The 15765-nt window shown below is 39.2% G+C and overlaps 1 protein-coding gene across 48 annotated transcripts in view; it reads left to right on the top strand.

The window, feature by feature from the left end:
• Positions 1 to 330: 330 nt before the first annotated feature.
• Positions 331 to 15765, top strand: part of LOC127376922 (mucin-5AC-like) — a 59286-nt gene continuing 43851 nt past the window's right edge. For 28 of the 48 annotated variants that reach the window (XM_051424351.1, XM_051424358.1, XM_051424319.1 and 25 more), the window contains exon 1: positions 5947 to 6076. In XM_051424351.1, coding sequence (XP_051280311.1) covers positions 6037 to 6076 — 40 coding nt within the window. In that variant the 5' untranslated portion in view covers positions 5947 to 6036. Of the gene's footprint in view, positions 492 to 1123; positions 1475 to 1658; positions 1845 to 1993; positions 2093 to 3930; positions 3969 to 4041; positions 4225 to 4786; positions 5190 to 5946; positions 6077 to 9037; positions 9386 to 9778; positions 9965 to 10149; positions 10249 to 10839; positions 10878 to 10971; positions 11134 to 12489; positions 12891 to 13610; positions 13741 to 15765 lie in introns of those variants that run through there. The other 20 variants (XM_051424325.1, XM_051424323.1, XM_051424342.1 and 17 more) reach the window with 17 other exon arrangements.

The following is a 15765-nucleotide window of genomic DNA, read 5'->3' on the forward strand; positions in this document are numbered from 1 at the left end:
CAGTTTTAGTCCACCCTCTTGTCAAACTGTGTGTTACATGAATTATATTCTTCCTTGTGTACAAAATTGGATACAGGTTAAACTGGCAGATTTTCATCAGCTGTTTTATGAATAAGACATGTAATAGGACTTCTTAATAGACCGATAATAATAATAAATAATAATACAATTTAATAAGATGGAGACTTTTTGCAGTGGAGATGAAAATATGGCATTAATGTTGCTGTAAGTTACAATCAGACCCAGTTTTTATGTAAAATCACACACAAACTTGCAGGTAATCGACTCTGCAGTGGGGAAAAAACATAATCATGGGGATTGGAGAGGTCTGTGTGTGTGTGGGTGTATGTGCTGTTTGGAGGAGGGACTCCATCATTTAGAGAAGTGAGGAGTTCCTGGTTTTCCAGTGAAGACGGAAGAGAGGCAGCGATAAACCATCAGAGCCTCCAACATGAAAGTCTGTCACATTTTGATCTGCTTCTTCTTCCTCTGTGAGTACACTCTCCTTCTCTATCACTCTGTCTTCCTGCTGTATGATCTTTATTGATTTATTAATTTATTATTGATTTCTTTTAACTTAATTTTAAACGATGTAATCGTGGGAAACTCATTTCTCACCCATTTCTCATGAGTGAACTGATAAACTGTTGTTGGTTTCTGTGGTTAAAAAGGGCCACTTCTCTAAGTACTAAGCTGGCCTACTGTACATGTGTCTGTTGTTCTGCTGTTGTTGTTTTATGTGTAACAAAATGCATTGCAGTTGTTTTTTGTTGTATTTTGAGTGTAACAGAGGAATATGCTATTTCAGCCAGTGGTATTTTAGATGTAAAGTTTCAGTGGGTCACAAATGAAAACGACTGACTACAGCTGCAGATAGTTGAATTACTTAATTGTGGATATTTACATTTTAAGTTTTTTTCTTTTTCTTTTGGAATTCAGAGTCAGAATCGAAGATTATGATGTGTAAAATATTTGATGAAAGAATACAACTAAAATTGTTACCGGTCACAGACTGGTTGAACTGGGCAGCTCCCAGTATGACTCCGTGGATCTGTGTGAATGTCACTGCAACATCTTACAGGAAGGACAGATAGTAACTATTGATTGCTCATCTTTTCAACAGCACTGCAGGATGGAAACATTCGTCTAATCAATGCAGAAATCCTGGTCCATACAGGAAGTGAAGGAGGAAACATCACAGTTGGATGCTCCTTCTCTTTCTCTGGAAGCAGGAAGATCTTCTGTAAGAGAGAATGTGAAGGAAAAGACATTCTCATTGAAACAGATGAGAACAGAGCTCAGAATGGCAGATACAGCATTGAATATAAAGAAGGAACTTTTCCAGCATCGAAAACACTTCTGTATGTGAGCATCACAAAGCTGACTAAGTCTGACTCGGGGCGGTACAGATGTTGGTTGGGCAGAGCTGTGTTAAAAGATGCAACCTATGACTTTGAGCTCAGAGTTGAAGATGGTGAGTTTCTACTGAGAGTCATGAAATGAAGTGTTCACTGACAGCTGCTGATGTTTCTAATAACCCAACATGTTTAGTCTAACAATTATATTTGGAGCTGCATATTTCCATTATTGTGAACACTGATAAATGCTCCTTTAAAAGCAACAGTTCATCTGTAAAATATCTGAAATGTGTTTCACAGCTCCAACCGCTTCAAAACCAAACTGGAAAACCACCACCAAAGCACCTTTTACACCATCAGTCCCATCAGCCTCCACACCGACAACAACACAGAGTTTAAGCTCCAGTTCAGGAAGCTCCACACCTTCATCATCCTCCCCTGAAACCCCCAACCAGCCTGAACAGCAACAGAGAGCTGCAGGTCCAGGTACATTTACAGCATTCAACAAAACCTTGTGTGTGAATATGTATGTACTGTAGGTATGCAAATATATGAATAGGCCATCAGGGTTCACATGGACCTGGACTCAGTTTGTCAAACTAATGGAAATTAAACTTCAGATCAAACATTCACAGGTTTGCAGCTGTATGTGCGTCTGACTCTGGTCGTCATGATCATCGTATTATCAGCGTCTGTGCTGATATTCTGCAGGAAGAGGGCCAGTAAACCCAAAGGTGAGACTGCAGGAAACACACACACACACACACACACACACACACACACACACACACACACACAGACGACAAAGGCAACTAAGCACTTTCCATTTCTCACAAAAAACATCTCCCATCACATGTGAGACAAATATTCTTTTTTAAATATCAAACTTTGGTATGTTTAACACATGATGTGTAATTTGACCTTAAACCTTAAAGTTTCTGCACTGGGGCAAATGTAATGTACCACCATTATAAAAGAGATGTAGGTAAAACTGTTGACAGGACACCCAAACAGCAAACAATATCAGTTATCCCCCTTTGTGTTATGATTTTAAAAGCATGGACATTTTTCTCAGAGCTGTATGTGTCTCTTTGACTAAACCTGCCCGGTTGCATTAACCACCTTCAGTTCAAGGCTTAAGTTTGTTTTGTTTTTATTGTTGTTCTCCTTGAATATGGAAAGCACAAACACATAATCCAAAGCAAATTTAACCACATTTAATGTAAGACAGGGACGGACTGGGACAATAATTCAGGCCGGGAATTTGATACCATCCCATGCCACCACCACCCGATTAACGCGAAACACCAAGAGTGAGTTAGGTTGGGCGCCTACTGATGTAAGAGTGTAAAATAATAAAGCAAAGGCTCCACATGCACCCACACACAGCTTTTTGTTTCTTTCCCCTACAAAATAAATGTTTCTGTTGTGCTGCAATAACCTGTACTCAAATCACATAACTGAAATTATCATCATTTCAGTTATCATTATAATCATAATTTCTATTTTATTTCATTTACTGCTACACTGTTAACGTGCAGGCTGCACATTAACAGTGTAGTAGTAAATGAAATAAACCTAAACTTGAGACCATATACTGATCATCATAAGTGAAGCACAAATTATTCTAAAAGCATAGCCTGCATGTTTGCTTTGTACTTAAATTGTACCTGAAGGTTCCTGCTCTGACTCTTCACTGCTGCTGTCCACCACTGCTATGACAGCAGGAGCTCTTGCAGCACTAGTGCCGGTGCTGACACTGCTTCCTTCTCCACCTTTGTAAAGAAAAATCCAAAAGCCACCCATCATTTCCCAGCTATACAAATTCACTAATTGACAATTTTTATATGCACTGGCTATGTTCATATAACAACAAATATGTTCTTAGTCTCAGTGCGATGTTACCTGGTTAAATAAAGGTTAAATTAAATAATATAATACAAGGATTTCAATATTCATATAATTTATTATGTTGTGTTATGTTAGTTAAGCATATTCTAAAATTTGCAATATCCTTTGTTACAACATTTGTTTTATTAAGTCACTTTTAGCCCATCAGCTTCCACAAAGTGGATCTAACCTCCTCATTAAGCTGGTGGTGCTGGATAGACTATGGTGGTGCATCTGTTGTCACCACTATTGTTTAATGTCTGACTCTGACCTGCTCCCTTACTGACAAACATGTCAGTTATTTTACAGCACTTTGCTGATCTGTGGCCAGTGCTGTTATCTTTTTCAGCCTCTCCCTCTCTGCTCCACCTTTCCTCTTGGGCTGTCGATCTCGCTCCATTTTTCAAGTGTGTAGAACTACAGGTGAGGGAGGAGGGAGGGAGGGGGACGGGGGCGCAACTTGGTGTGTGTGTGTGTGTGTGTGTGTGTGTGTGTGTGTACCTGCAGTGCTGTGACAGAGAGCCTCAGAAAAAGAGAGGAGGGGGGTGTGTTTGTGCTTTTTGCTAAATGAACCGTAGATGAAGTAATGAGAAATATGAAAATACTTATACTAATAAAGTGACACTGACAGGAGTCGACAAAAACTGGTGAGTTTCAGTAAAAATTATATTTGGTTTTTCAGAACCTCCTGTGGAAACTGAGTATGCTAATGTGACAGAGGTGAGTTTGAATACATTTGGGATATTTCAGTGTCATTAGTGTTTGTGACAGCAGCTGATATTAATACAAACAGACCCCTGTTCTCTTCCTGCAGGCCAACAGAGTGTATGAGGAGATCGGAGAGGAGGACAGACAGAGCAGATCTCCTCCTGCAGAAATATCTACAGTTTACACTTACGCCAAATACTCCAAACCAAATGCAGTTGAAACCACAGATGAGTACAGCCTTATCACTGCAGCTGGTCCCCAGAACAAAGTGAGTAAAAACTATGGTCAGATTTTAGGATTTAGGCTTAAAACATATCTACTACTATACATCTACTAATATAACTTGATATGATAATAATTTTTACACATTTCACAAAAGCTGTTTCTCTGTCTCACATCCAAATATGACTGATGTACAATTAACTTTTGGATCCAGGCTTTGTGACGAATAAAATGTTTGTGGCAGAACAGAGAGTTGTCCTCAAAATATGGTTTTAAAAGAACTTTACATCAGTTTATGTATCAGATTTAAAACAAATACTCCAACTTTTACTTAAAATATATAAGATAGATATATAATAAGATATTTAAACTGAGTTGGAGAAAGACCACAGGTTTTAAAGGCCAGCTTTCTATAGTTATAATGCTATTAGTTCAATATTCAACAAAAAATGTTCCATTCATTTTGAGTTCATTAACAAAAGTTTCTATTTATTTTCAGTTTGTTCATCAAGAGAGAAAAGTAACCATAAAATAAAAGCTTCCAGTTGCTATTAAGAGTAAAACAGTCAGTAAGTGATAACCTTTGACCTCTGATTGTTTTCTTCCAGACTGAAGACGACCCGAGTAAACTCACCTACTCTGAGGTGGATTTCTCCAACGGTGCAGCTGCCTCGCTCCACAGCGCCCCCCGTGGTGATGCAGATAACGTGGTCTACTCTGTGCCTCGGGTTGCAGCGAGCAGCCACGCCGAAGACGCTTCCCCTCCTCTGTACTCTACTGTTAGTTTGCATCAGCTGTAGCTCCAACGCTGTCGACGCCACATTGACTCTCTCAGTGGTCAACAGGTGAACACACAGTGGTTTGAAGGACTCACATTCACACACAAATCTGTTTGTTAGCTCCTTTTACTGCTTCTACTTTAAGTTAAGCTTCTCTTAAATATTTTTTTTAAAGATATTAATGTATTATTAAAGTTCAGGTGAAATAAAATATTTAATTTTAACCCTTTCATATTGCATCCTCAGTTATTTTGTACCCTTATTTAACTTTATTTTAATTGACTGAATCAAAATGTTCCCACCAGGAGTTGAAATATGGACATTTTGAATTTGGGGAATGTCAGGAATGGATGCAGCATCCCCACTAACCCCTAATATCATTAAAATATTGTCTTCTGAATTTCAATGTCAGTTATTGTGCCTGCAGAACTGAAGAAATCTGAAGGAATATTACATCTGAACATTGACACCAACGACATTGAGCTCTCTTGATTCTTAAATGCAGGTCCAATATATTAATCTTATAAATAACCTCAGAATTGGTTCAAAGTTCATCAAAATCCACCAACTGAGAGATGAAATATGGCCACCTCTTCTTTAAACACTGTCTACTGTTTACTTTTTACTTTCTTTATTTTTTATTTACAATGATTGTCACTGTGATAAGTTTCATTCAAACCCATCGATCTGTTACATAAACTGAACTTCCTGGATCGTATTAAGTCTCCCTCCCTCCCTGTCACTTGTTTTATGAAATAGGACATATAATAGGACTCAACAATAGACACAAATGATTGAATAAGATGGAGACTTTTTGCAGTGGAGATGAAAATATTGCATTAATGCTGCTGTAAGTTACAATCAGACCCAGTTTTTATGTAAAATCACACATTACATAATAATGAGGGTTGGGGGTTGTGTGTGTGTGTGGGGTGTGGAGAGGTCTGTGTGTGTGTGTGTGTGTGTGTGTGTGTGTGTGCTGTTTGGAGGAGGGACTCCATCATTTAGAGAAGTGAGGAGTTCCTGGTTTGTCAGTGAAGACGGAAGAGAGGCAGCGATAAACCATCAGAGCCTCCAACATGAAAGTCTGTCACACTTTGATCTGCTTCTTCTTCCTCTGTGAGTACTCTCTCCTTCTCTATCACTCTGTCTTCCTGCTGCATTGATTTTTATTGATTTATTATTGATTTATCTTAACTTCATTTTAATCTTTGTAGTTGTGGGAAACTGTTTCTCATGAGTGGACTCTTGATAAACTGTTGTCGGTTTCTGTGGTTAAACATGACAGCCTATTTGGTGAAAAGTACTAAGCCGGCCTATTGTTCATGTGTCTGTTGTTCTGCTGTTCTTGTTTTATATGTAACAAAATGCATTGCAGTTGTTTTTTGTTGTATTTTGAGTCTAACAGAGGAATATGTTCAGCCTGACTGTAGCTGAGTTTGTCGTAGCAAGACAGGAAACTACTTATCTACACCTATTATTATAGAAAGGACCGAAGGAAGGTTGTGAAAGGGGGGAGGGGAGCAAATAGATGCTTTCACTTTTTTTTTCTATGTATTTATTAATATTTACTTTGATAGATGTTTGAGATACCACTCTTGTCTGTGTACTTCAAAAGGTGTAGCCCCACCCCTATATCTTTTATATATCTTCATAAAAACTTTATCAAAGGAAATTAATTATCTAATAGTTTTTTGCAGATAAAATAAATAAATAAAAATCATACAAATTCATCAATTTTGCATCCGCAAGTGTTTTTTTCCCAGAAATGTACACGTAGATTGAACACACAGTTACACATATGACTCATCAACATCTTGACAATTCTGTCCCATTCACACTCTGGATTCAGATCTCAGTTAGGGCCCAGTTGCCACAGGTCAGTGCTGTAGTACTCAGTATGGTCCAGATGTTTTTTTTTTCAGATTTGTCTCAGACTTGTCATTGGTCTCGCCAAATATTCTAGTTGGTCTTGACAAAATAAGATAAGGTAAGATACGATAAGATATACCTTTATTAATCCTCCGTAGGAGAAATTCAAGTTCCACACAGCTGCATTGGGGAATATAATGCAAAAAGAGTACAATCTTATCACGGACAAGAACATTACAAAATATAATAGAAATATAAAACTATAACTGAAAAATATATACACTATAAGTAATAAGCAATGTGCAAGTGCAATGGTGTTCAATTTAAAATATTTTAAGCATCTTGACTATGTGTACATGTGCAATTTAAGATAAATAATACAAGTTTGGTTGAATTTAAAACCAGTCTAAGTCTGCAGGGGTTGGAGGTACTGGGTGCTGTGGTTGAAGAGGTTGGAGGTACTGGGTGCTGTGGTACAATGGTACTGATGGCTGATGGTACAAATGAGCCTCCAAACTGCTTTGAGGCTCGGGGCTGGATCAGTCTGTGGCTGAAAGTGCTCCGGAGCTGCCTGAGCTCAGTGTAGAGAGGATGAGAGGGGTTGTCCATGATGGCTTTCAGCTTCCCTCTCATGCTCTTCTCAGCCACAGCCTCCACACTGTCCAGCTCCATCCCCACCACCGAGCTGGCCTTCATCACCAGCTTGTTCAGCTTGTTGGCACCATAAGTCCCAATGCCTCCTCCCCAGCAAACAACAGCGAAGAAGATGACACTGGCCACTACAGACTGGTAGAACATCTGTAGTAGCCGAGTGCACAAAATCCAACAATATGTTTTATTAAAGTAACTTCCTCCAAGCCATTGATGAAGAGCGCTTCCTCAAAAAAAGGGGTATTGGGGTTTTTAAAACAACTCCCCCCCCGGGGTGAAAAAAAACCACTCTTCTTTCCTCTCCCCCCCCCCCCCCCCCCCCCCCTCTTCTTTTTTTTATAACAACCCCCCCCCCCCCCCGGGGGATTTATTTTTAAAAAAAAAAAAAAAACCCCCCCCCCACCCAAAAAAAAATAATATTAAAATTTTTTTTAAAAATCTCCCAAAAAAAAAAAAAAAAAAAAAAAAAAAAAAAAATTTATATTACAGGATTACAGTTCTATTTCTTTCATTGCATGTGACAGTTTGTTCACATTTTATTCCCCAATGTTTCCACCTACCATCACAGACTACTGGAGACATTTTAATATGGAACTCAAAGAAGCAATTAAATACAATTTTCATGCAACAAATAAGAAGTTTAACCACTTTAATGTACTTTAATCTAATTTGACTCTTTCCAACAGTATCACTTATCTATCAGATTCTCTAGGGTTTTACACTGTACTCAACCAAAGACTGCAGGAGTTTGGATGTAAGGTTGGGTCAGAAATGAAAATAAATTTACAATAAAACTTTCAAAAGAAAACAAGAAGCACATTGGTTTGACCTCTCGTCCTCCATCTGTCCCAGTGGAGCTGGATTCTGACAACAGCTGCAGATAGTTGAGTAGAAAAATTGGAAAAAGAGCAGCATCAATTGAATAATATGGGATTAATTAAAACCAGTCGATATAATCCCTCTCTCTCTATAATGTTTGTGCATCTGTACAGTGAACGTGTGTTCAGACAGCCAATGTCCCAACTGTACAGAGGTTAGCTGTAAGCTAACGACCAACAGACACACTGACTGTGTGTTTGTGTTCAGCTCAGCCTCTGAATGAACTCCAGTTCTTCTTTTTCTTTTCTCCTCTTTGTCTCTGGACCTTCATGAGGCAGATTCATAAAGCTCTGGGATAATTACAAACTTACAGCTCCAGTTGAGAAACTTTCAACCTGCCATTTCCTTCAACTTTGTACGTAGTCACACTGCCTCTAAAACTCACCTCACAGTCAGGTTTCCATGTGTTTCATTGTTGTTGACTGAATCCCTGAATTGGTGCAGTTTATATTTGCAGTTGTCAGTTGTGCAGAGTCAGAATGTAAGATTCTGATGTTTAAAATCTTTGGTGAAAGAATCCAAATCAAATTTCTGTTGGATTAAATTGTTACAGTTGTCACATACTGGTTGAACTGGTCATCTCCCAGTGTGACTCTGTGGATCTGGAAATGTGAAACAAATCAGGCTTCGAAATCTTACAGGAAGATAGTAACTATTGATTGTTCATCTTTCCAACAGCACTGTGGGATGGAAACATTCGTCTAATCAATGCAGAAATCCTGGTCCGTACAGGAAGTGAAGGAGGAAACATCACAGTTAAATGCTCCTTCTCTTTCTCTGGAAGCAGGAAGATCTTCTGTAAGAGAGAATGTGAAGGAAAAGACATTCTCATTGAAACAAATGAGAACAGAGCTCAGAGTGGCAGATACAGCATTGAATATAAAGAAGGATTTTATCCAAAATATCTTACACTTCTGAATGTGAGCATCACAAATCTGACTAAGTCTGACTCGGGGCGGTACAGATGTTGGTTGGACAGAACTTTGATAGATTCAACCGAGGACTTTGAGCTCAGAGTTGAAGATGGTGAGTTTCTACTGAGAGTCATGAAATGAAGTGTTCACTGACAGCTGCTGATGTTTCTAATAACCCAACATGTTTAGTCTAACAATTATATTTGGAGCTGCATATTTCCATCATTGTGAACACTGATAAATGCTCCTTTAAAAGCAACAGTTCATCTGTAAAATATCTGATCAACTCAAACTGTCACACAAATGGACACACTGCAGTTGATTTGAATATTGTTGCAGCAAACACATTGATGACCTCCTGCATTTAGCTGTATGATTAAAACTACATTGATACATTGACTGTTTGCAGAGAATTTGTGTTATTTCAATGAAATGTTACCACAGAGTTCTTTGTATCTGTACAATCAGTATCTGATTGTTTCATTGTGTTTTTCATGTTTCACAGCTCCAACCGCTTCAAAACCAAAGAGGAAAACCACCACCAAAGCACCTTTTACACCATCAGTCCCATCAGCCTCCACACTGACAACAACACAGAGTTTAAGCTCCAGTTCAGGAAGCTCCACACCTTCATCATCCTCCCCTGAAACCACCAACCAGCCTGAACAGCAACAGAGAGCTGCAGGTCCAGGTACATTTACAGCATTCAACAAAACCTTGTTTGTGAATATGTATGTACTGTAGGTATGCAGATATATGAATGTGTATGCTTGTCTGTGGAACTAATGTTCACTGTTGGTTTGAGTTAGTTTTGTTCAGTCCAATTATTCAAATAGCATACAAACATAAAACAAACATCAGATTAAACATTCACAGGTTTACTGCTGTATGTGAGTCTGACTCTGGTCGTCATGATCATCGTATTATCAGCGGCTGTGCTAATATTCTGCAGGAAGAGGGCCAGTAAACCCAAAGGTGAGACTGCAGGAAACACACACACACACACACACACACACACACACACACACACACACACACACAACAAAGGCAACTGACCATCTAAAACTTAATTTTCTCGCAAATTTCTTGCATTTACCAGCTTTCACATGTGATACAAATATAAATAAAATATAAAACTTTGGTATGTTTAACACATGATGTGTAATTTGATCTTAAACCTTAAAGTTTTTGCACTGGGGCAAATGTAATGTACCACCATTATAAAAGAGATGTAGGTAAAACTGTGGACAGGACACCCAAACAAACAATGTCAATTATCACCCTTTGTGTTATGATTTTTAAAGCATGGACATTTTTCTCAGAGCTGTATGTGTCTCTTTGACTAAACCTGCCCGGTTGAATTAACCACTTTCAGTTCAAGGCTTAAGTTTGTTTTGTTTTTATTGTTGTTCTCCTTGAATATGGAAAGCACAAACACATAATTTTTGTGAAATGAACCGTAGATGAAGTAATGAGTAATATGAAAATACTAATACTAATATAGTGACACTGACAGGAGTCGACAAAAACTGGTGAGTTTCAGTAAAATTATATATTTTTTCTCAGAACCTCCTGTGGAAACTGAGTATGCTAATGTGACAGAGGTGAGTTTGAGTACATTTGGGATATTTCAGTGTCATTAGTGTTTGTGACAGCAGCTGATATTAATACAAACAGACCCCTGTTCTCTTCCTGCAGGCCAACAGAGTGTATGAGGAGATCAGAGAGGAGGACAGACAGAGCAGATCTCCTCCTGCAGAAATATCTACAGTTTACACTTACGCCAAATACTCCAAACCAAATGCAGTTGAAACCACAGATGAGTACAGCCTTATCACTGCAGCTGGTCCCCAGAACAAAGTGAGTAAAAACTATGGTCAGATTTTAGGATTTAGGCTCAAAACACATTTAGGCTACATCTACTAATATAACTTGACATGGTAATAATTTTTACACATTTCACAAAAGCTGTTTCTCTGTCTCACATCCAAATATGGCTGATGTACAATTGAGTTTTTAAATAGTTGTCCTTTGTTGTTTGGATCCAGGCTTTGTGCCATATAAAGGCAGCAAGTGAACATTTTGTCCTTAGGGTTTATGTGTTAGTAGCAGGAAAAATGGGCAGCGTGATGATCTGAGCGACTTTGACAAGGGCCACATTGTGATGGACGACTGGGTCAGAGCATCTCCAAACCTGCAGCTCTTGTGGGGTGTTCCCGGTCTGCAGAGGTCAGTACCTATCAAAAGTGGGTCCAAGGAAGGAAAAGAACCGCAGACAGGGTCATGGGCGGCAAAGGCCCATTGATGCACGTGGGGAGTGAAGGCTGGCCCGTGTGGTCCAATCCAACAGACGAGCTACTGTAGCTCAAACTGCTGAAACAGTTAATGCTGGTTCTGATAGAAAGGAGTCAGAACACACAGTGCAGAGCAGTCTGTTGGTTTGGGGCAGAGTAGCTGTAGACCAGTCACGATGCCCATGCTGACCTCTGTCCACTGCTGAAAGCACCTGTAACGGGCACGTGAGCATCAGAACCGGAAGAATGTGGTCTGGTCTGATGAATCACGTTTTCTTAAATCTTTCGGATTCACTTACCTGGGGAACACATGGCACCAGAATGCACTATGGGAAGAAGGAAAGCCGGCAGAGGCAGTGTGATGCTTTGGGCGATGTTTGCTGGGAAACCTTGGGACCATGTGGCTGTTACTTTGACACGTACCACCTACCTCAGCATTGTTGCAGACCACGTACACTCTTTCATGGAAACTGTATTCCCTGATGGCAGTGGCCTCTTTCAGCAGGATAATGTGCTATGTCACACAGTAAAAATGGTTCAGGAACAATTTGAGGAACACAACAACGAGTCCCAGATCTCAATCCAATCGAGCATCTGTGGGATGTGCTGGAGAAACAAGTCCGATCCATGGAGGCCCGACCTCACAACTTACAGGACTTAAAGGATCTACTGCTAACGTGTTGGTGCCAGATACCACAGCACACCTTCAGAGGTCTAGTGGGGTCCATGCCTCAATGGGTCAGGACTGTTTTGGCAGCAAAAGATGGACTAGTTCAATATGAAACAAAAATAAATATATCTATTTATGTTCAGTTTGTTCATCAAGAGAGAAAAGTAACCATAAAATAAAAGCTTCCAGTTGCTATTGAGACTAAAACAGTCAGTAAGTGATAACCTTTGACCTCTGATTGTTTTCTTCCAGACTGAAGACGACCTGAGTAAACTCACCTACTCTGAGGTGGATTTCTCCAACGGTGCAGCTGCCTCGCTCCACAGCGCCCCCCGTGGTGATGCAGATAACGTGGTCTACTCTGTGCCTCGGGTTGCAGCGAGCAGCCACGCCGAAGACACTTCCCCTCCTCTGTACTCTACTGTTAGTTTGCATCAGCTGTAGCTCCAACGCTGTCGACGCCACATTGACTCTCTCAGTGGTCAACAGGTGAACACACAGTGGTTTGAAGGACTCACATTCACACACAAATCTGTTTGTTAGCTCCTTATACTGCTTCTACTTTAAGTTAAGCTTCTCTTAAATATATATTTTTAAAGATATTAATGTATTAAAGTTCAGGTGAAATAAAGTATTTAATTTTAACCCTTTAATATTGCATCCTCAGTTATTTTGTTCCCGTATTTAACTTTTATTTACTGATCAAAATGTTCCCACCAGGAGTTGAAATATGGACATTTTGAATTTGGGGAATGTCAGGAATGGATGCAGCATCCCCACTAACCCCTAATATCATTAAAATATTGTCTTCTGAATTTCAATGTCAGTTATTGTGCCTGCAGAACTGAAGAAATCTGAAGGAATATTACATCTGAACATTGACACCAACGACATTGAGCTCTCTTGATTCTTAAATGCAGGTCCAATATATTAATCTTATAAATAACCTCAGAATTGGTTCAAAGTTCATCAAAATCCACAAACTGAGAGATGAAATATGGCCACCTCTTCTTTAAACACTGTCTACTGTTTACTTCATAAGATAAAGATTATTTTTTATTTACAATGATTGTCACTGTGATAAGTTGCCTTCAAACCCATCGATCTGTTACATAAACTGAACTTCCTGGATGGTATTAAGTCTCCCTCCCTCCCTGTCACTTGTTTTATGAAATAGGACATATAATAGGACTCAACAATAGACACAAATGATTGAATAAGATGGAGACTTTTTGCAGTGGAGATGGAAATATGGCATTAATGCTGCTGTAAGTTACAATCAGACCCAGTTTTTATGTAAAATCATACATTACATAATAATGAGGGGTGGAGAGGTCTGTGTGTGTGTGTGTGGGTGTGTGTGCTGTTTGGAGGAGGGACTCCATCATTTAGAGAAGTGAGGAGTTCCTGGTTTGTCAGTGAAGACGGAAGAGAGGCAGCGATAAACCATCAGAGCCTCCAACATGAAAGTCTATCACACTTTGATCTGCTTCTTCTTCCTCTGTGAGTACACTCTCCTTCTCTATCACTCTGTCTTCCTGCTGTATGATCTTTATTGATTTATTATTGATTCATCTTAACTTCATTTTCACTGTTGCAGCTGTGGGAAACTGTTTCTCATGAGTGAACTCTTGATAAACTGTTGTTGGTTTCTGTGGTTAAACATGACAGCCTATTTGGTGAAAAGTACTAAGCCGGCCTATTGTTCATGTGTCTGTTGTTCTGCTGTTCTTGTTTTATATGTAACAAAATGCATTGCAGTTGTTTTTTGTTGTATTTTGAGTGTAACAGAGGAATATGTTCAGCCTGACTGTAGCTGAGTTTGTCGTAGCAAGACAGGAAACTACTTATCTACACCTATTATTATAGAAAGGACCGAAGGAAGGTTGTGAAAGGGGGAGGGGAGCAAATAGATGCTTTCACTTTTTTTTTCTATGTATTTATTAATATTTACTTTGATAGATGTTTGAGATACCACTCGTCTTTACTTCTTCAGAAAAGGTGTAGCCCCACCCCTATATCTTTTATATATCTTTATAAAAACTTTATCAAAGGAAATTAATTATCTAATAGTTTTTTGCAGATAAAATAAATAAATAAAAATCCGCAAGTGGTTTTTTTCCAGAAATGTACACATAGATTGAACACACAGTTACACATATGACTCATCAAACATCATGACAATTCTGTCCCATTACACACTCTGGATTCAGATCTCAGTTAGCGGCACACAGTCTGCCACAGGTCGGTGCTGTAGTACTCGAGTATGGTCCAGATGTTTTTTCTTTTTCAGATTTGTCTCAGACTTGTCATTGGTCTCGCCAAATATTCTAGTTGGTCTTGACAAAATAAGATAAGGTAAGATACGATAAGATATACCTTTATTAATCCTCCGTAGGAGAAATTCAAGTTCCACACAGCAGCATTGGGGAATATAATGCAAAAAGAGTACAATCTTATCACGGACAAGAACATTACAAAATATAAAAGAATATTTTAATCAGCTTGACTAAAAAACTAAACTTAAATATGCAATTTAAGATAAATAATACAAGTTTGGTTGAATTTAAAACCAGTCTAAGTCTGCGGGGGTTGGAGTTACTGGGTGCTGTGGTTGAAGAGGTTGGAGGTACTGGGTGCTGTGGTACAATGGTACTGATGGCTGATGGTACAAATGAGCCTCCAAACTTCTTTTAGGCTCGGGGCTGGATCAGTCTGTGGCTGAAAGTGCTCCTGAGCTGCCTGAGCTCAGGGTAGAGAGGATGAGAGGTGTTGTGCATGATGGCTTTCAGCTTCCCTCTCATCCTCTTCTCAGCCACAGCCTCCACACTGTCCAGCTCCATCCCCACCACCGAGCTGGCCTTCATCACCAGCTTGTTCAGCTTGTTGGCACCATAAGTCCCAATGCCTCCTCCCCAGCAAACAACAGCGAAGAAGATGACACTGGCCACTACAGACTGGTAGAACGTCTGTAGTAGCCGAGTGCACAATACGATTACAGGATTACAGTTCTATTTCTTTCATTGCATGTGACAGTTTGTTCACATTTTATTCCCCATGTTTCCACCTACCATCACAGACTACTGGAGACATTTTACATATGAAAACCTCATTTCACATGCAAAGAAGCAATTAAATACAATTTTCATGCAACAAATAGGAAGTTTAACCACTTAAGTAGTTCATCTAATTTCACTCTTTCCAACAGTATCACTTATCTATCAGATTCTCTAGGGTTTTACACTGTACTCAACCAAAGACTGCAGGAGTTTGGATGTAAGGTTGGGTCAGAAATGAAAATAAATTTACAATAAAACTTTCAAAAGAAAACAAGAAGCACATTGGTTTGACCTCTCGTCCTCCATCTGTCCCAGTGGAGCTGGATTCTGACAACAGCTGCAGATAGTTGAGTAGAAAAAGCAAACCTGGAAAAAGAGCAGCATCAATTGAATAATATGGGATTAATTAAAACCAGTCGATATAATCCCTCTCTCTCTATAATGTTTGTGCATCTGTACAGTGAACGTG

This window comes from Dicentrarchus labrax, unplaced genomic scaffold (genome assembly GCF_905237075.1).
Source record: "Dicentrarchus labrax unplaced genomic scaffold, dlabrax2021, whole genome shotgun sequence".
NCBI classification, from domain to species: domain Eukaryota; kingdom Metazoa; phylum Chordata; class Actinopteri; family Moronidae; genus Dicentrarchus; species Dicentrarchus labrax.